The 21,447-nt window shown below is 40.6% G+C and overlaps 1 protein-coding gene across 4 annotated transcripts in view; it reads right to left on the reverse strand.

Annotated features, from left to right (window-relative positions):
- FSTL5 (follistatin like 5) overlaps window positions 1–21,447 on the reverse strand; it is a 300,362-nt gene that overhangs the window by 96,713 nt on the left and 182,202 nt on the right. For all 4 annotated transcript variants that reach the window (XM_060278679.1, XM_060278681.1, XM_035112814.2 and 1 more), the window contains one exon: window positions 4,542–4,708. In XM_060278679.1, coding sequence (XP_060134662.1) covers window positions 4,542–4,708 — 167 coding nt within the window. The remainder of the gene's footprint in view (window positions 1–4,541; window positions 4,709–21,447) is intronic.

The following is a 21,447-nucleotide window of genomic DNA, read 5'->3' on the forward strand; positions in this document are numbered from 1 at the left end:
TGACTTCATCACAGCTATGTGTGCAAGATTCTGAAGCTGGAAGTTTTAATAGGTGTCAAAAATTTAGCAGAGTATTTAATTTACTACAGATCAGCAGGGAAGGCTATAACCACATGTAAAAGAGGCAGCTCAGCTGCACACCTTGACAGTGTCACACCTAGATTGTACATACAACACCACTGAAGTTCGATTCTATTCATCCTGATTAACTAAAACCCCTTTGTCATCTGTTCATTAAACACTAAAGCAGATTAAAATACCCTCAGCTCATAAGAATGCTTTGAAATCCACCTTTCTAGTCTGTAATTATTGCACCTACGCCTAGTCAATTATATGCATGTTTACTCAGAAGTAAATCCCAGTGCATTCAATTAGTGCGTTTAAGATTGCAACCTGAACTATATTAAAATCTAACTGACCAACATCAAGGCTGCAATCCTATGCATATTTACCAGGGAGTAAGTGAGTTCTGCTAACTCTCAGCTAGGAGCCAACACTGCATTCCCTGCTACTAGTACTAGCCATGGTTAAAGGTGAACGGGATGGTTTTGTTTCATATCTTTTGCTGCACCAGCCCCAGGATGGCACAGCAAAGACTAGGATGTAGCCCATCACCATCCTTTACTAGCTGAAGATCCATTAGGCCCTTGGTCACCCCAATTTCACCCCACCCAACCCAGAATGCCCTGTGGTGGGGATGTCACCAGCATTAGCTTCTAACCATCTATGATTTTGTTGGGCACAGCTGGGACCTCTGGTGGCAGCAAGCCATCCACCATCAGAGTGTGATGGAGGGACAGCTCTTTCACAAAAAAAGCTCATTCCACACAGCAGATCAGGGTTTGGATTGCTTTCTAAGTCACATTTAAATCACTGGGATTTACACATGAGTAAACATGCACAGGGTTTGACTTTCAGCAGGTTTCATGAATATACTGAAATTTCTGCCTATGTGTAACTGGTAAAATCCAGATCCATTAAAGTCAGTGAAGGCTTTGGCACTCATTAGAGTAGGAAATGGATGGTGAATACCTGAGAAGGCAGGAATGGGTGAACATCTTGATTTGGGTTTCTTAAATTTAGTTTTCCACATTTCCACTTCAATTTGTTATTGTTTTTTAAATGAAAAGCCTCATGAAAATTCACCAACATTTTAGAATGAATTTATCCTAATGTACACATGAACGGTGGGACGCTGTTGGGGCTGTGGGTTAAACCACAGAGCCTAGGGCTTGCCGATCAGAAGGTCGGCGGTTCAAATCCCTGCGACGGGGTGAGCTCCCGTTGTTCGGTCCCTGTTCCTGCCAACCTAGCAGCTTGAAAGCACGTCAAAGTGCAAGTAGATAAATAGGTACCGCTCCAGCGGGAAGGGAAATGGCATTTCCGTTTGCTGCTCTGGTTCGCCAGAAGTGGCTTTGTCTCGCTGACCACATGACTTGGAAACTGTACTCCCAGCGTCGGTCACGACTGGACCTAAGGGTCAGGGGTACCTTTACCTTTACCTTTACACATGAAGGACGGAATGTGAATGAGAAGTCCCCCTCTCACTCCCCAAGAAGCAGAAACAGCTTGGAGGGTGTGAGGTGAGAGAGGTATGGATGTGCAAGATGGGATTTTCCAACATCTACACCAGCCTACGCCTCAAATCTTGCTGCTCTGTGATTTTACCACCTGGGAGCTTCTTCATAATGCCACTGAATCATGTTCAAAAACAAAGCCACAGCGAGGGAGGTAAAGCTCACCTCCAAAACAAAACTTTAAACACGCCCAGAACAAACACAGCTGGGCCTATCACTGTGAAATTTGGCAAGCTTCCTACTTAGGGACACCTCTATCACTTCTCTATTTTCAAACCAAATGCCCACAAAACACATGGGGAGATTAAACAATTGTTTTTTTCCCAACTCACCTCAACAGTATAAAGGCTGTATTTGTGGGAAAGCTACCATAGCTAATCCTTCTGAAATTTGGTAGGATTCAGATAGATATCCTACATTATGGAGCAGCTGGGTGCAAAAACCCCATGCAAGTGCCAACTCACCATAAAGAAAATATATATGCAATATGAGAAGAATATGCTGCATTATAATTTTAAAGCAAACAAAAGTAAGTGTATCATTTTTTTCTTTTTTTAATGGTCTCTTTATGCCTTGCCACTAACTTTTGAGTTTTTCAGTGCATGTGCTATTAAAAGCAGAAATTATTTTCCTCCTTTATGACCAAAGATCAGTTAAGCAGCTTCTTCCTTGACAAGACTGAACTATGCAGTTAAGGCTGGCCATCAAGACACAACGAGAATGATGCTAATGAACAAATGTAATAAACCTTATGCTGAATGGGAGGTTATGAAAGCTACACACATACTTAAAGACCTGATATTATATGAACAAATAATGAAATTACAGCTTCATCCCCCAGTGTCTTTACATCAACCTAGAAATTACATATTCAGCCAAGATTTTTTTCGGCTTTTTGAGCTGGGGGTAGGTGGGGTGAAAATTACTGGGATCCAGGAGAACCTGTAAAATTTCTCATGTATTTCATGATAGTTGTGACACAGCAGACTCCCTTGCAAAAGAGAGACTGGCCACAACTCCGGCACCTCATTGTAACACACACACACACACACACACACACACACACACACACACCTTTTTCCCAGCCCACACCCCCAAAATGTTTCTAAATGCCCCCCTTTCACATGAGACAATTGGGCTCATGAAGGCATGGAAGCATTTTCAGCCCTGCCTAAAAAGGCTGTAACACATTTGCAGCCTAACTTCCATGGTGTGTATACAACCAGAGCCTATTTCTAATCTCTCTCCAAGCTCTCATAACAATTCATGAGACCCCATGGAGTGAAGTTTAGGCAGGCCAAGCAGACTGCAGTATGAGATCTGAATCTCACATTGTTTACTTCAGCTCCTTTGATGTCTCAGCTCCATGACTAAAATGCAGCAGATAGGGAAAGGTTTTGTGCATCCCTTGGGATCCTGCTACCATAAAAAATAAGATTGTTTTTGCTCTTACTATTAGATAGATAAGCTTGCAAATGTAAGAATAGCTGGTGGTACAGTACTACAAAAAAAGTTTAGAAAGTTAATAATGTGGCAGCTGTTATTCAGTCTTTCTGGAAGAAAATATTTTTATGAAATAGACCAGATTATGCACCAACCTTTTAAACTATAGATCCAATGATGACCCTTTTATCAACAGGTTTTTAACAAAGAGCTCCAATTCTTGTTCCCAGCAGCCAGGTGGTCAAACTTGCAAGTCTATTGGTTCCTCCAAATCTGGACCGTTGTGTTAATTGACAAGTTACCACACTTGGAGATGGAAGGTGAACACAGGCAGTGACAGGAAAGTATGAGGAACAGGAGTCTCCAGCAAATGTCAGCGAGCACCCTACTTGATCACAAGTAATAATGTATTCTCTATTACAGTAATACCTCGGTTTTCGATTGTCTCAGAAGTCGAACATTTAGACCAGGGTCCCTAAACTAAGGCCCGGGGGCCGGATGTGACCCAATTGCCTTCTAAATCCGGCTCACGGGCGGTCCAGGAATCAACATGTATTTAGATGAGTAGAATGTGTCCTTTTATTTTAAATGCCATCTCTGGGTTATTTGTGGGGCCTGCCTGGTGTTTTTACATGAGTGGAATGTGTCCTTTTATTTTAAATGCATCTATGGGTTATTTGTGGGGCATAGGAATTCATTCATATATATTTTTCAAAATATAGTCCAGGCCCCCACAAGATCTGAGGGACAGAAAAAGTTTGCTGACCCCTGATTTAGACTTTCTAATGCCGAAAACCCAGAAGGAACTGCTTCGGTTTCTGAACACTTTTTGGAAGCCAAACATGCCATGTGGCTTCCGAATTGAGTTTTCTGGATATAAATGCTTCCAGGAAATGCATGCTTCTGTTTTTGAATGTTTCGGAAGTCGAACGGTCTTCCGGAATGGATTATGTTCAAAAACTGAGGTACCACTGTATATTGTCAGATCTTGTTAATTGTTTGACCATTTCACCTTCATGCCTAGTTGAGTAATGATTTAGTGTTAGGAACACTCAGGATAATAAAGGTATGCCCTTTTCACCTGGCAGAAATTACACACAAACAATGGAACCTCACACAAAGTCAAAGTGACAGCAAGAATACAGCCAAGCCAGTTCTCGAATTACATAAGGCGTTGCTTGATTCTATGGGGTGAATCCATTTGTTTCTTTACCCTCGATCCTGTACCTCCTTCCTTCCTCTCTCTTTTTTTAAGTAGGAGTATTGTATCATCTGTATTGCCAATGGGCGAGAATTTACATTTTGCATTTTTGTTCAGCATCTGAAAACGGAAGCCGTCATTTAAGTTCAAGAGACATTTCCAGCATGACCCTTTGACCTGAACAGGAGGTCACTCATGTGTCAGAAGAGGAACAACACTGAGGAGCGGTTGTCAGTTTGACAAATGCTACTGCTCTAGTTTGTATGGCAAAGGTTTTATAATGACTCTATTAAGTAGCTCGAGAGTCCTTTATCACTCACATTGATGTCTTCCAAATCTAAGTTGTTCAGAGCGACATTGTTCCGCTTCCAGATGATAGGAGGTCTCAAGGTCCCCTGAATGGCGCAACTTAGAACTGCACTTTGTCCTACTGTTGCTGCAGTGATGCTTATTTTCTGATCTTCTGGCAGACTCAGTTGAATTACTTCTGTAAAAGATATGTTGCATTTAAAGTTAATTAGCATACAGGGTTTCTTCACCCTGGTAGCTTTAAGATTTTAATTTCAATTAAAGGCAAAATAATTTCCAAATGAAGTCAGGAAATAGAACTGTTTCAAATAAAAGGTCAGCATGACATTTCAATTAGATTGACTGATAAGTATTGCTTGGTAAGAAGAGAGGCGTCTAACATGAAATAATTTCAAAAGCAAAGAACATGGCACACCGGCTCCAAAAGTACATTAAATATATTGTCAAATATTTGAGCACCTTGACAATATTTTTGTAGTGCCCTTCTGGATAAACATACTCATAGCATGAGTATTAGGGGGGCTGTTTTTTAAATACCCCTTTATAGTTAAATTAGACATAATGATGTAGGTTTGGTCCAAGAATCTGCCCCATTCACAACAAATAAAATAGGGTCAGGAAGTCAATTATTAAATCAAAAGAAGTATATCATTGGGGATGCTGGTCCTTACACCACCTTACTTCCTGGTGGTCAATCACTTCAGGCACATTTCTTCTGAGCTGGATTACATTTTATTATTATTATTATTGAATTTATATACTGCCCTATACCCGGAGGACTACAAGGAAGTAAGATGCTAGAGGGTTTAGCTCTGCTGACCTGCATACAACTTTTGATATTAATAGTAGACCCAACCCGTTCATTACTTTATATGCAATAGGCCAGGCTGATGAACAATAATCATTGGTGTCATCATCATACCCCTAAAAAATACTAACAAATAAAATTAAAATCTGGTTTGCAAAGATGGGGCATCTTCATTAGAAATTGAGTACACTTAACTAAAATAAGACTTACACATAGTCAACATTACCCTACCATATGTTTCTCTGTTTCGGTTTCTAGACATTAAAATATGCGTCTAATGTTCAGTGAGACATGCTGTACAATCTTCTGATGGAAACTCCTATCTGGGATGAACCTGGGACAGCTCAATCAGTAGAACATGAGACTCTTAATCTCAGGGTCATGGGTTTGAGCTGGGCAAAAGATTCCTGCATTGCAGGAACTACATGAATCTCATGGTCCCTTCAACTCTACAAGTCTCTATTTCTATGAATCTGTCTCACAATTCATGTCTGACATGGCACTGTGGAATGTTTGGCTGTACAATGTGTTCTTGCAAACATCTGAAGTGGCTCAAAGTTGGTCCATGGTTCATGGACTAATCCACTGCCAATTACTTGTAATCTCACTGTGAAAATCAGAAACTGATGACAAGCTCATGCTACAACCAGTCAACAACTGATATGTCTAAGTTATGTGGCAATATGTAAAGGATTTGTAAACTGTAATCAAATACAATGATAGATGATGAACTATTCACAAGAAAAATGGCAAACATTGTCAAGAAGAGTTATTGATCATTTTTGCTTATTGGCTTTACTGCTTTTTTGAGAAATTTATTTTACATTGAAAAATAACCCAGAGTAACAACTAGCAACAAAATATTGCTATACCCTCATCACACCCCTGTAACTCCTCAATTAAGCATCTTTCTGGGGATTGGCCATGGGGGCTGTTTAGACGTGGGCTGCCTACCAGCCAACAATGGGAAGAGCTCTTCATGGTTGGCTGTATAAGCTGCACCATGCAAGCAAGGGAGAGGACAAATAGGAAGCTGGCACAACTCATGATGTTGCATACGTATAAAATTCCTATTGATTTTAATAGGAGATGTAACCATATGCTCAACACTTCGGCTCCATTCAAACATAACAGCCACAGACCCATGCTTCCTCCCCTCCCATTTTCCTCGCACAATAATTTTCCATGTTTTCCATTGTGTGCTTTAACCATGTTTCAGCATTACTTTGACATTATTGCCAATATTGCTGAAGCTAACCAAGAGCCCTTCATCATTCTTGTTTAGCAATCCACTTCAAGCTATGGTTACAACGGAATCTTAGCTGGCTTTAACCATATTCATGTGCATGCCACTATAACACTAAACTATGGTTTCAGAAAACCATGGAAAGAAATGGGGGTTCATGCATGAGAAGGGAAAGATAAGATGTGTAAGGGTGTACAACTTTGCAAAGCATGGTTTGTAAATTGGCCTAACATAGAATCACAGAATCACATGGTCTTTATCTCCACTAACATCAATGGGATTGAAATGAAAAGAGCTTAAGATTGGGTAGACTGAGCAAATAATGAAGATAGTGATCCATGTTAGAGTAGTCCTAGTAGACTTAAGAGGAATGTTCTGCAATAAATGTTTTGTGACAAGTGGCCTAAAGGAGCTTTGAGTTACTTCATTATTGCTCAAACAACAAATTAGTCTCAAGTAAGGCAGGCATTAATCTTTCAATTGGGGGTAGAACATCCATCTAGGAACATGGAAAGATCCTTAACTGGCTCCTTTTAGCCAAATTAAGAGAGCACTTTGTAATTAGCACAATTAAAGAGATAGCACATTTGTCTAATGTGTTTCCAAAAGGAAGCATCAAACAAACAGTCCACTAGTTCTGGGTAGGGAAAAAGCTTGCATCATTAAAGGCACCTTTTTTTGGCAAGAAAAAATAGCAAGATTTCAGTTTCATACCAGCATGAAATTCACAGATACCCTGCTTGTGCTGTATTCTTAAAAAACAAAAAAGTGGTTCAAAACCTTTAATTGCATACCACAAAAAGTAAAGGATGTGTGTCCCACATCAGTAACTAACTCCAGTGCTGAATCTATGGAGAGGAAGACACACATTCATCTCTGTATCTTTAGACATATCATAACCAACAAAAAATAGTTACTAAGAAGGTGTCCTTTGGCAATCCTGCACATTTAGCACTGACTAATTCTCTTGTCAGGAGCAGGGAATAACAAATGACTATTGTGGCTCTGAGTGGAACTATTTAAAATTACTGTAGACTGAATCTGTATTTGACAAGGACATTGAGCCAGACATCAGAATGGAACCATTGTTCATGTGAGCTCAAGATGTAGTAGCAACAAGTATGCAATGTACCTTTTATTACCAAGGCTGGTTTATGACAAGTCTGAGAGCACAATCCATCAGACTGGGATTTCAATGAGATTCTAATTTCAATGAGATATAGATTTGGAGCCTATGTTACATTTGCCAAAAACTTTCCCAAGCTGAACAGACCAGTCCTTATCGGGTGGATTAAGAAGCCATCAACCATTGCACTGGAAAAAGGGTGGAAGAAAGATACATGGCTCAACTCTTCCAATTACTTTCTGAAATACTGTCATCAGTTCCATGTCCGCTTGCCATGCCACCCATTGGCAATTTTTCCTAAGCAGAGATTTAGTTAAGTCATGAGTAGCTGTGATCTAAAAAATGAATCAGACTATTGTCCAAAGTTTCAGTTGCACAAAACTGATAGCGAATGGAAAAGTAGCATTGGTACCATTCCAGTTCTTCGATACTTTATCACTTAATCACTAGTAGCTAAGAGAAAAAGCAGAATAAACTTTTTTCTTTTGGTGGCGGCGGGGAAAGGGGGGGAGACAAGGGAAAGAAAAAGTGAATATATGAACATCTGTATATATTACATTTCAATTGATAAAATATTAAAACGGGAACATATTCCACAGGATGTATAATGGCAAATATGCTTTTTAATTAACAACTATACATTTTGAGTCTTCCCATTCAGTTACTTATTTATTCACTTGCAGCCACAAAACACCCCTTTGAGCCTGAGCTAACAAACATTATCCAGACTGGAGCTTGCTAGATAGAATTAAGACCACATTAAACCTGTATTCATTTTGTTTGCCTATTTAGAATGTAATTTAAAAGCAATAACCTCCTCAAACAACATAGAAGCATCCTTTGTATATAATCTACAGCAACTTTCAAACTCTTAATGAGAAAACCATAAAACTCTGAAATAAAACAACAACAAAGTGCTGTGATGGGATAATTTTTACCTTTTGCTCCTTTGTAGTTTTAGTGTAATTTTATATATTTGTGATAAAGGTACAGTGTTATTGCATATGATCTTTATTTCCTTTTATTGCTCCTTCAGTAGTGTATAATGTCAGTTTCACTTTCAGCTCACTTTGTTCAGATTCACATAATAAGAAACATAATACATTTTTAAAACGTATGTAGAAGAGAACAGATGAAACTTAATATTCTCCAATCAGTTGAATCAAAATATAAATCAAAGTATTTAGGGAATAAAGCTTTAATAAACCTGCTTTGGGCAGCAATCATATATCCACTTACCTCACGGGAGTAAGCCCCATTGAACACAATGGACTGAGCAGTAGGACGAGTAGACAAGAACAGAATTGCATTGTTAAAAATGCATTATATATATAATCCTATAGTGTTAAGTTTCTTTTCAAAAACACAACCATGTGTCACAATATGGAACGAGGCCTAAAGAACATAAATAGGCAGGGAAATGTTGCCTGTCCGCATTATGAAACTTTATCTTATTTGTTTTTGGAGATGCAAGCCACATCCATGTGAAATACAGGGAAACCTTGATTTACACCTCTATGATTTAAGCAGGAGTTGGGAACATGTGACTCTCCAGATGTTGGATTCCAACTGCTATCAGTCATAGTCAGCATAGGGATGATGGGAGATGTAGTTCAGCAACACCTGGAGGACCACAGTTTCCCCATCCATCATACATTCTAGATGAAGAGGTTTTATTTGCAATTATTACACAATATTTTTTGTTCAATAGTGGATCCAATGGTCAAGAAGCACATGCTGTAGCAGGAAGTGAGGGGCAGGTGCGGTTTGTCAACCTAGCCCATCTAGGAGAAGGAAAAGTCTGATCCTAAACTGCTGCCTTGAGAGATGTTTTCAGGAGAAGAAAAGGCTAAGGAGTAAACCCTACACAAATCCAGAGTGGAGTCCCTAACATGGTGCTTTGTATGTCCCCTTCTGGCAACTCCTGCAGCTAAGCTGGTGTCAAAGGTATTGCTCTGCTTTCCTTTGGACCACACCAGTGAGGCCGAGGTGGGAGGTGTGTGTGTCTTTCATCTGGGCAGCCCAGGACACACTGTCCAGGCTTCAGCCCCAGGGAGGTTATTTCAGTGCTGCTAACACTGATTTGACTTCACGCCTGGATGTGAATTCCATTGTCTGTCGAGACAGAAGGATGCCAACAACTGCCCTTGTGTTTTCAATGCTCAGTCCAATTATGCAGGGGTGACCCTCTGTATAGAAAGGTACTGTTTGCAGTGGAAAATAACCACCCAGCAGCATGCACTGACCACATAGCTAGCTCTGCAGTAACCAGAAAACTTCAAGATGGCACAGGATGATCCTGCTCTGTTGTAACCTTCTACCTCATTCTTGTGCTATGTCATAGCATTACACTGGTACTGTTTCTTAGCTGGCAACTGGCTTTGGCAGTCCCATGAATGCATGATGCTTTACCAAGATATACCTGTGTAGGGTGTTATAATATGCTGCCTGATACCCTAACAGGGGCAGCAAAGGTTGTGCCATGGTTCCTGTGTTCAGACTACACATCCTACCTGCTATACATCCCAGCACCACCTGAATGCCAACCATGTACCATGGAATTGTACTGCATACATGTGAATTCCAGCATTTCAGACAGATATTCCAACACAAGTATTTAGGACTGGTACACACCCAGAATACATTAATCTCTCCGATCCCTACTAATGTTTTTCTTGCAATTAAATTCATAAATGAGAATATCTTTTTTTTTCAGACACAAGCACTCAATTTTCAAATTATGCAGCCTAAGTATTCAAAGTTGCAACAAAAAGTTTTCCTCCATAATTATTTTGCTTAAAAATATCCCATGCTTGGATTGTGAAAGGAGATTTAAAATATTACAAATACTATAATTTGAAATGATTGCTGTCTCAACAGCTTCATTTTAAGAAGAAAAAACCCACTGGGTAGAAAGAGTTTGTGTTGTTGTTGAGTGTTTGTACTAGTGAGTCTTTTAGGGCAAAGCAGAGATGCAGGCTAAGGTATAAGAGTCCTACGAGTTATTTATATCAAGTGGTCTGTGTGTGTATAACTCCAGCTTCTCATTTTCAGTGCTTCAAGGAAGGAACAGCAGCTATAATCCACTGGAGATTCAAACATCTTTCTGATGGCAAAAAATATAGATGCTGTTGGATTCTCTTTGCTTTTGTGGAGAGCCCTTAACCTATTTACCCTTACCATTGTATGGTATGCGTGAATCTCAAAAGCAAAACACACACACACACACACACACACACACACACACACACACCCCGATAGTTTTAACTACTAAAAAAGTCATGTGCAATGAAAAGCTAAGGCCCTGCAGTACCAATATTTTGTCCAGATATAACAGAGACGGCTTATTGAGACCAAGAAACTAGCCTGAATCACCCCTCAAAAGCAACCTTTTCTTCCTTACAAAAATATTAAGCCACAGGCTCAGCTTTGAAGACATCTCTGAATTGTCCCTTATCTGTATACAGTGGAACCTCGGTTTACGAACGCAATCCGTTCCACGATAGAGCGCTTCTGCGCACACACGCGCTGCGCAGATCGCTTCTGCACGTGTGCGAGCTGCGCATCTGACGCCGCGGAACCCGGATGTAAACACTTCCAGGTCCGCGGCGTTCGTAAACGAAGGCGTTCATAAACAGAGGTAGTTGTAAACTGAGGTTCCACTGTACATTTAATTTACAGTCTTTATCTTTCCATACAGTTCTACAAGCTTGCACTGATCTGTTATCCTTGGCTAAACTGACTGACAACCTCAGGCATTGCTCTTAAAGTCTATATCCTCCTTTCAATAAATAATAATAATAATAATAGTAATAATGCAACTGAAGTGGGAAAATGAGTCATAAGGATGTACAGGTTTGCTTCACATGTTATTTTCACTGCAAAGGTGTACACTGATGCAGGGTGAAAGAGCACACCAGTATATACTGTCTTTTGTCAGTTGTTCACAGGGAGCTTTCTGCATATGGACAAATTGGGTCCTCCCTTAAAGAGGGCACTTGTTGTGGTGAGACATGGCAACCAAACCCTGTGTTGTGGGTGGGTATGATTGGATAGCCTCAATAACCTATTGGTAGGTCCTTCAATGCAGGGTTTAATCAGGCCAATGGGACACAGGCTAAATGGACTGAGGGACCTATATATACCTATGCATGTGACCCAGAGCTTCCTCCTTTGGTGCGTGCATCAGAACACCCTCCCACCTCTCCCTACTTTTAGCTTGCGTGCTTGACCTTGCTATGCCGTCGTGTGTCTGTCGTTGGGATAGGGGCACGGCAGGAATTTTCCCCACTTGGCTGATTGGCTGGTGCCATTTGAGTTTCGCCTGCTGTGTAGCAAATCGTCACAACTTGTAAGATTGCAGATAGGCTCTGGTTCAGGAGATAGGGATGAGGGAAAGCTCTCACCATCCCTATGTGAAGGATATTCTGTTAAAGAAAGCCAGGGACTCAGTGGTTTGGTCAACCCCTGAGAGGGGGTTGTGCCCATGCTGGAGTCCAGGGGGACATCTGAGTGGCAGACATAGCCTGTTCCCAGCTTTCCACCTATCCAGGTGTTCACCCTTGGCTGACCTATGCTGGTGCCCTGGGTCAGCGCTACCTGCAACAGTGCAGGGAGCTAGTCGAACCAGAGCCTATGCAACCACTCACTTGCTGTAATCAATAAAGTTGTGGCCTAAATTCTGCCAAAAACCAAACCAAAATTTGAGTCTTGTCTGAATTTATTTAAGAGGCAGGTTTAAAGGTCTAAACACATAAAGATTTGAGGTTATTTACAAACCACAAAGTGTATTTTAGTTCTTTGTAAATTCCCCTTATGCAAAATAGCCAACTTGACTTTGAGAGGTTTTGTTGTTTTCTAGGCATCAGGCCAAAATAGGTACTTAAAAAAAAAAGTTAAACTCTGTTTTTGTCAGAAAGGTAGACACCTCTGGGCCAGCCGTCTGGAGAAAAGAAGCAGCAACACTGATTGCAGTTAGATACTGTAGCGCCTCTTTCCAGTGGGAGTGATAAAAAAGGGCTAATACAGAAACGGATACCATGATAACGTAATGTAACACATTTCCAGTTTCAACCTACAGTGAAGTGATTTCTCACCCCCTTCCCCAACTCTCATGTGACAGAGATAGGCATTTTTATCAGTGTTATTTAGCAGACAAGAAATAAGCAAGCTGCCTGCAGCTATCACAGAGTGTCAGAAACAGTATTGAAAGTCAAAAGTTGGGAAGTCCTTCCCAGAATAAATAGAAATCAAGCTCTGGAAGGCATCCTTCAAGGCTCACCTGTTCTAACCCCCTCACCTTACCGTATGACACCTTGTACATCCCTGCCAGATGCTTGCCTCGTTTTCCCAACTGAAAACCCCTATGAAGTTGTTCAGACATTATTTTCTCAACCCAATAAAAGTGAAGAGTGATTCTCAGAGTGCCACTGCTCTATCACCTTGCTGAGCTTAGAAATATTTTCCCCCTAACCACTAGATATTTATTTATTTATACCCCACCCATCTGGCTCGGCTTCTAACAAAATATTAAAGCAACAACAACAACAACAACAACTTATTATTTGTACCCCGCCCATCCGGCTGGGTTTCCCCAGTCACTCTGGGTGGCTTCCAACAGAGATTAAAATAAATTAAAATATCACACATTAAAAACTTCCCTAAACAGGGCTGCCTTCAGGTGTTTTCTAAAAGTCTGGTAGTTGTTTTTCTATTTGACATCTGCTGGGAGGACGTTCCACAGGGCGGGAGCCACTACCGAGAAGGCCCTCTGCCTGGTTCCCTATAACTTGGCTTCTCGCAGCGAGGGAACCACCAGAAGGCCCTCATCGCTGGACCTCAAAGGTGGAGACGCTCCTTCAGGTATACTGGACCAAGGCCATTTAGGGCTTTATAGGTCAGCACCAACACTTTGAATTGTGCCCAGAAACGTACTGGGAGCCAATGTAGGTCTTTCAAGACCGTGTATCTGTACAAAACCCAGACTGAAAATAGGAACAGTAAGTTTATGGAGAGACTGGATACAGGCAAATCTAATAGTTGGGCAGCTTAGACCAGGGTGGGGTACCCGTGGCTCTCCAGGTGTTGATGGACTAAACTCTCGTCACCTCTGAGTATTGGCCATGCCAGCTGGCAGTGAAAGCAGTTGGAGTTCACTTGGCAGACCTCAGTTTCCCATTCCTGGGTTTGAACATGGTGAAGGGGAATTGACAATGACATCTGGAAAGGTCAGAACTGACTAAAGGTGTTGATAAATTCCACCCCCACCTTCTCGAAAATGATGCTCAGTTGCACAGGCTTTTTAACAATGTTTCAGAGACAGGTAGAGATATCCAAGAATTCCAAAGAAAACAGAAAGAGGACTGGAAATTGCCAACGTCCACTTATTCGTTCCCTGTCCAGAACAAATATTATTGGTATTCACTGTTGTTTTTGCTTTCAGCCTACAAATGGCACATAACTGATTACCGTAGATTCTTTCCCCCATCCACACTGTGTTTTCATTGCATTAAAATGAATGGGACATAATCACAACATAACTTATGTAATTTGCATAATTAATTACATAAGTTGCATAATTTTGTGACAGTAGGCAGTAAGATGGAAAATGAGTCCAGAAGAACAGAAACAGTGCTGCATGTGATGATTACAGGGTGGAATGGAAAATGATGCCTTCTTACATCTCAGGAAACAGTGAATATTCTTAAGAGGTTCAGAGTAGGAGTCCAGGGGGGAGTAATCATTCAAAATCCTAATATAGGTTTAACCTAAAATGAACACACAGAAGTTTCCAGTACCCTCTAGCAGCCTCCTGCTCCAAAAAGTTGTTTTGGGGGGAGGGGGGAATTGCAGAAGGAAGGAGATGGAAAAATTTCCTCTTAACAACACCCATAAGTTAACTTGTTTTAGACTCCAAGGCAAAATGCCTTCTTACCTTTGTTGTATTAGGAGAGACTACAAATGGCAGAAAAAGGGACGCGGGTGGTGCTGTGGGTTAAACCACAGAGCCTAGGGCTTGCCGATCAGAAGGTCGGCTGTTCGAATCCCTGTGACGGGGTGAGATCGCGTTGTTCGGTCCCTGCTCCTGACAACCTAGCAGTTCGAAAGCACGTCAAAGTGCAAGTAGATAAATAGGTACTGTTCCAGTGGGAAGGTAAATGGCGTTTCCGTGTGCTGCTCTGGTTTGCCAGAAGCAGCTTAGTCATGGTGGCCACATGACCCGGAAGCTGTACGCCGGCTCCCTCAGCCAGTAAAGCGAGATGAGTGCCGCAACCCCAGAGTCATCTGTGAATGGACCTAACGGTCAGGGGTCCCTTTACCTTTACCTTCACAAATGGCAGAAATAGATTTTATAGAAGAGGAGCCTCCTTACAACAAAAGGATCTACAAATAAAGCAACTTCTAATCTGTTCATTCTAGAGCATGAGCTATGCTAAATCCCTATATACAATGATCTTTTTTATTACTAAACAAACAATGGTTGGCTAAATATTTCACAATCTTAACAGGATTTGTTGTTAAGCTTCATATTTGAATTAAATCAAGAATCATACATAAACAATAGTAAAGCCCCAGTTATGTGGTACTGTTTAATCAGCAACAGGGGCTTAGGTTATTGCTGCTCTACGGCTCTGGATTCTGGTTTTGGTTTTTTGCCATGTTAAAAGACAGGAAGAACTGCATAGGCAATACATTTCAGGCACTGAGGGGGCATGGACAACAACTTTCCATCAATCAATATTGAACTCCTGACTTATTACAAAACTACAAAGATGGGCTCTTAAGAGACACTTGTCCAGACAGCAGTCTCCAGACAAAAGGTTGATGGTACAGCAATAGTTCTTTCAGCAAAATGTCAATAGGGAGAAGATGGAAGTCTCAGGGTCCTGTCAAGAGATGCAGCGGATACAGCTAGAGAGAAATAGATGTGCAGAAAACATATACCAAGATTCTCATTCGTGACAAGCTTACGTGGCTATTTACTCAACCCCAAAACTCATGACAGCAATGCCCTTCCCCTAACGTAAGCATTTTAATTGAAATAATAACACCAAGCCTCAATTTACATCGGGAATATAAAGTTTAGTATTGCAGTAAACTTCACAAATTTCAAGTGCCAAATTACAATCCATTCAGATTTTCTAAGAATGTAAGAGTCGTAAATAATAAAAGTTTAGAACAATTTTAACACACACACACACACACACACACACACACACACACACATTTCCCTAATGACAAATGTCGCACAATCCCCAAAAGCTGCTCCTTTAACACAAATCTAGCCCATCATCCCACTTCTAAAAGCATATCTTATAGATACCTGGTCCTTCCCCAAACCTAGAAGAAAAGGATGCAGACACTCCAGCAATTAGCAGCCTGTTAGAGCATAAAGTCTCCTCCCCACCCCCACAACTCCTAAATATTTTCTGAGATTCACACCCTCCTCCCAGGTTTCTACCTGTCACAAACATAATGATCAGCATAAGATTCATAACTGATTTCCATATATTTTGCTGTGGAATTAAGTGTTAAGAATGTGACTGAACAAATTGCCTCCAACATTTTTTTGTTGGAGTAAAAAAAGAAAAGAGAAAAGAGAAGCAAGCAATGGAGAAACTCTTTCGTTTGAACGCATTAAAACTAAAGAATTATTACTGAGATAGACTATAGGGAATTCAAATTGCTGCCACTGCTAGAGGCCAATGCAATTATCTGAATCACAAAGAGCCAGCAAATAATTGTTTCAAATGAGGAAAGTTGGTAACATTGTTGTTTTATAAGGGATTCAGAATTCAAGTGCAAATCCAATGATTTATTGCAGGCAATAACTGCATTTTCAAAACAAAACAGAAAAGATCAACCATACATGAAGACAAAAAACAAACCCAATAAAAACTTTGAACATTTTGGATGCCTTCCAGAAAATATTAAATGTTCATTATTCTAAGCTAATATGTTTGGAGAGTCTTTTTTGGAATGTTCTTTCTTTATTTGCATATTTTTCTCAGCCAGCTGTCTTCCTCCCCCATCTAAGAAGCTGGAATAGAGATCCTTACCATTGCAAATATCCCACTTCAATCAGAACAGCCACAGTACTCAGGCCTCTATCCCAAGTGTGTGTGTATGTAAATATCCTCTTAAATGGGGGGAAAGAAATTTGCATAAACGACAGGTTTATGGGTTTGTGTACATTTTACTTGCCCAAGCCAAATTCCAATGTATCACAGCTTAGTAGAATGTCCTTTTTTAGAAGGTACCTTAAACATCTCTTCAAAGACAAAACAAGAAAGGGATATGACCTCAAACACAGACGCAAGCAAAGGACAGGTGAAGTATATACTGTAGGAACACATACCCATAGTCATGACATCTATGTGTCAGGTGCCTCTGGGTGACGCTGTGATGCTGGAACTCTGCAGCAGCAAGAGGAAGGAGCCTTGTAAGCAGCTTTCTCTCTGCTTGATTTACAGCAGGCACGTCCAACAGGTAGATTGTGATCTACCAGTAGATCACTGGATGTCTGTGGTAGATCACTGCTAGATCACTGGCACCCCTAAAAAAAGCTCACCCAAAATTTTCCTCCTCCCTAAAAAAAGCTGAACTATGACCTGAAGCCCTAAACAAAAATGGGCCTCCCTCCCTCCTAAAAGAAGCTCAACAAGTTTGACCCAAACCCCAAACCCCATCTATGTCATTTCTGACTAAGCTCTGGGTACACATGTTAAAGTATAGCAGAACAAGTATCATTTTAGGAGAAGTCGTATTTAGCCTTGCAACAATTTAAACATCTTAGCTTGCAAAATTTTCAGCACTTTTATCTCACAGCTAGCACAAACCGTTCCAACTTCAGGGCCAACTTGCCAAAGGAAAACACAAACTTCTGAAGTCAATAGAGAGAAAGCATCCCATTAATGGGACTTTCCGCATTTACCATATATAGTGCTATAGCTGCTGCTTCCCCTCATGGCATCATCACTCTTCAGCTGGTATCCTTGAATAATGTACTCAAAAGCTACTTTTACTTCTACCACAAAAAATCCAAATTTTGTGAAGGATCCAGAATGGATCATCAATATTTCCATTTGTGTGGCAAGTGTACAAGTATTCTCCTGGTTTCTGCATGGAACAGGTGGGGTTGGTGGGTGTAGTTTGGGAGACATTTGTTTTGTACCACTTCCTTCTGACTGGTGCAAGCTGTCAGTTTGTGAGCACAGTTCAGAGGAGAGATGGCAGATAGGGATGATGATACAGTCGTACCTTGGAAGTCAAACGGAATCCATTCCGAAAGTCCTTTCGACTTCCAAAATGTTCGGGAACCAAAGCGCGGCTTCTCATTGGCTGCATGAAGCTCCTGCAGCCAATCAGAAGGCGCGGAAGCCCCTTCGGATGTTCGGGTTCCAAAGAACATTTGCAAACCGGAACGATCACTTCCAGGTTTGCAGCGTTTGGGAGTCAAAACATTCGAGTTGCAAGGCATTCGGGATCCAAGGTACGACTGTACTGAGTCAAAGTACGGCCCATGGCAACAATCCTAAACTGAATACAAAAATTTATCACAATAACCAGGCCCACCATACCTCAGACACATAGGGCCTCTTCTAATTTTCTATACACTGGTACCTTGGCTTACAAACACCTCAGGTTACAAACACTTCAGGTTACAGACTCCGCTAACCCAGAAGTAGTACCTCGGGTTAAGAACTTACCTCAGGATGAGAACAGAATTCACACACCGGCAGTGTTGGGGCAGTGGGAGGCACCATTAGCTAAAGTGGTACCTCAGGTTAAGAACAGTTTCAGGTTAAGAAGGGACCTCCAGATGAATTAAGTTTGTAACCACTGTACTCCCACAAAATTAGAATTTCTGAATACAGGGAATTGGTATTTTTTTAAAAGGGTTATCCCCATGCACATACTCAGAACATTTGACATTTTCTGGCTGGAGAAACACAAGAGGACGTTGGGCTACAGCCATTGAATTTTTCTCAATTCAGGCACAACCTGCCACTAGTGTGGAAAGGAAAACCCCCAGTCACTTGCTAATTGCAGTGACATGTGCAACAAGGTGCAGACAATCCACTACAAAAACAGCAGCTGTACCACAACATATGGTAAATGAGGAAAGTCCCAAATCAGCATAGTAAATACAAGGAGTTTCCTATAGCCAGATAGTCATGAAATGGAGTGTAAGAGAATTCAATGTCTGTGTGCCTAGGCTCAATCCTTTATTATCTGGGAGGGCAGAGTAAAGATCAACCTTCTAGGTCCCATGCCACTCTGTAATTCAATATAGAGGAATGAAGCACTTCTGAAGTTCTCTTTATTTGATTGCAAATAAGAGATCAAGCAATTCAACTCCATCTCTCACATCTCCCCAAACACTTCTGATTATTATATGAAGATAGCTATCTTAAATGAACTCCACCTTCTCCTTCTAAGTGGAATTCTCTGTGCTCCTGCTAGGACTGTCAGTTTTGTCTAAGTGGAGTATGCCTTCCATTTGAATTGCAGCACTGCCAGACATTCAATAGTTGTCCTTCCCTTTGCCTGGGAGCACTTCCATATGAAGGCTCCAAAGATACGGAGCATGTAGGGTGGATGGTGAGAGAAAAGGGAAGTTCTCTTGCTCAAGTAGAAGTCCTTGTGTAAACAGGACAACTTCACTTGATACAAAACCAAAGTTTTTATTACTTGGTTAGCTTTATGCTAGGGACACAGTATTGATTTAATTTGGGTTTATATGTAGTTTGGATAGAAAACCATGCTGATTCTGGAGTAAAAACTTGAGAAGGAAGGAAGAAATTAAGTGTATAAGTATTTGGATACATAGATCCCCCCCCCCCAAGTCTAATCCTATGGGAGGTAATGCTTACTTTTTTAAAAAAATAAATAAATCATGCTCTTCTTTAAGGAAAAAAGCACCTTTTGGTTTATTCCAACCTAAAAATTTGTGCTCACCAATACTCTTCTTAATAGTATTCATTTATGCATTCATTCATAAAATGTATTCACTGCATTTCCACCATCAAAGTGGTTTACAGAAAACCACAAAAAATCTGTACATGGAAATGTTACATGAGGATATCAATATTGCCCAGCTTAGAACATTTTAGGTCATATTTCTGGAATAAGAACTATATATGGATATAGAGTCCCATGTAACATTCCCACATGGAGGTGCTTGAAAGAAAAGGAAAATCTCAATGGGAGACTGAAAAATGTTGATACCTAACAGCACTTAGGTGTCTTGAGATTCCTGAGTTTGTTTCTTATTTTAAGGTATTCAACTAAGTCAATAAGGCATGAAGTCAAGGTTGATTTCCAGATGCAGACTACCAGGTGACACATGCAAGTAACTTGAGCTATGAAAAAATGAAGATAGGCCATCCACCCGTCAACAGATACATTAAAAACTCAGGAGGGGGGGGGAACCCTGTGTACTGACTTTTGACTTAATTCAATTAATTATATGAAACAAAAGCGAAGAACCAACCAAATTAGCATATGTGATGGAGAACATAATTAGCTTGACACAATTCTGTGGCATTTAGAAATGTAATGCATAATATGCTTGCATTTGTGAACAAACACAAAGAGAGTTCAGGAAATGGGGGGCTTGGTTGCAAAGTAGTAGTCCTGGTGTCAGCATTAATAATAACAATAAAAAAACAAATTCAATTGTAAACATTTTTGTCTAATAACAGAAAGTGTTGTTCCATCTTAATAATGCTATTTTACTACCATATCTGTGACTATATAAAGTTCTAGGGGATCAGAATTGGCAAGTTGAATTTTAATCCAGAGATAGCTCTGCTCAAATTATAAACAGAACTGGGAGCAATGGCATGAGGAAATAGAAATAAAGGAAAGGAAATAAATGAAGAAAGAAAGTTACCGGTATCTGTAATTCCTGCTTTGTATGAGCTTGGCCTATATGACCCTTTGTGTCCCTTCCATCTCTACAATTCTATGATTCTATGAAGGAAACTAGAAGCAGGAGACTGAAATGAGGTGGCAAAGGGGGGGGGATACTGTTTCTAGAAGAAGTTGTATAATGCATCAAAAGTGGTGCTATATCCTATAACTTTTCTGTGCCTGAAGATATTTTCTGACTGGACAATAGGAAATGGTTCAAGGGCTGTTTAAGTGGGGTGCTGAAGAGAAGAACACAGACCGGCTACAATTAGGTTAAGGTGCAATCTCTACAGTAGAAACTTGTAGGTGTTTCATCCACAAGCAATACTGTTTGAATGGTCCATCAAAGCAGTGATTTGCCAGGAGAGGGAGGGGGAGGCTCTAGTAAAAGGCCAGAAGCACTCTTCCTGGGAAATGTTTTGAAACTACTCATAATTTGATGCAATCTGCTGCACTCCAGAAAGCAAAAGGATTTCTCTTCAGAAGTGCCTACAAAGGATGCCCCTCTTCAAAAAGGCATTCATGCCTAGGATGCTTTAAGATATCAAGCGCTGAAGAGGAAATCCATCTGGGAATTTTTTTTAAAAATCCCACAGAAGTTAGAACAAATGTGGCTCAGAATTTATGTACATGAACATAACCTGAGTTTATGTCCTTATTAGCTTTGATAGCTTTAAAAGGGGATTAGACAAATTCAAGCAACTCAACTGTATCCAATTGTGTCCCTCCACTCACAGAATGCTCTTTGATGCAGTAGACTAGAGGCTTCTTGTGAATGGAAGGTAGGAGTGTCAATTTTAGCAGATTCTCCCTTTCTTT

Source organism: Zootoca vivipara, chromosome 9, assembly GCF_963506605.1.
Source record: "Zootoca vivipara chromosome 9, rZooViv1.1, whole genome shotgun sequence".
In the NCBI taxonomy this organism is placed as follows: Eukaryota; Metazoa; Chordata; class Lepidosauria; order Squamata; family Lacertidae; genus Zootoca; species Zootoca vivipara.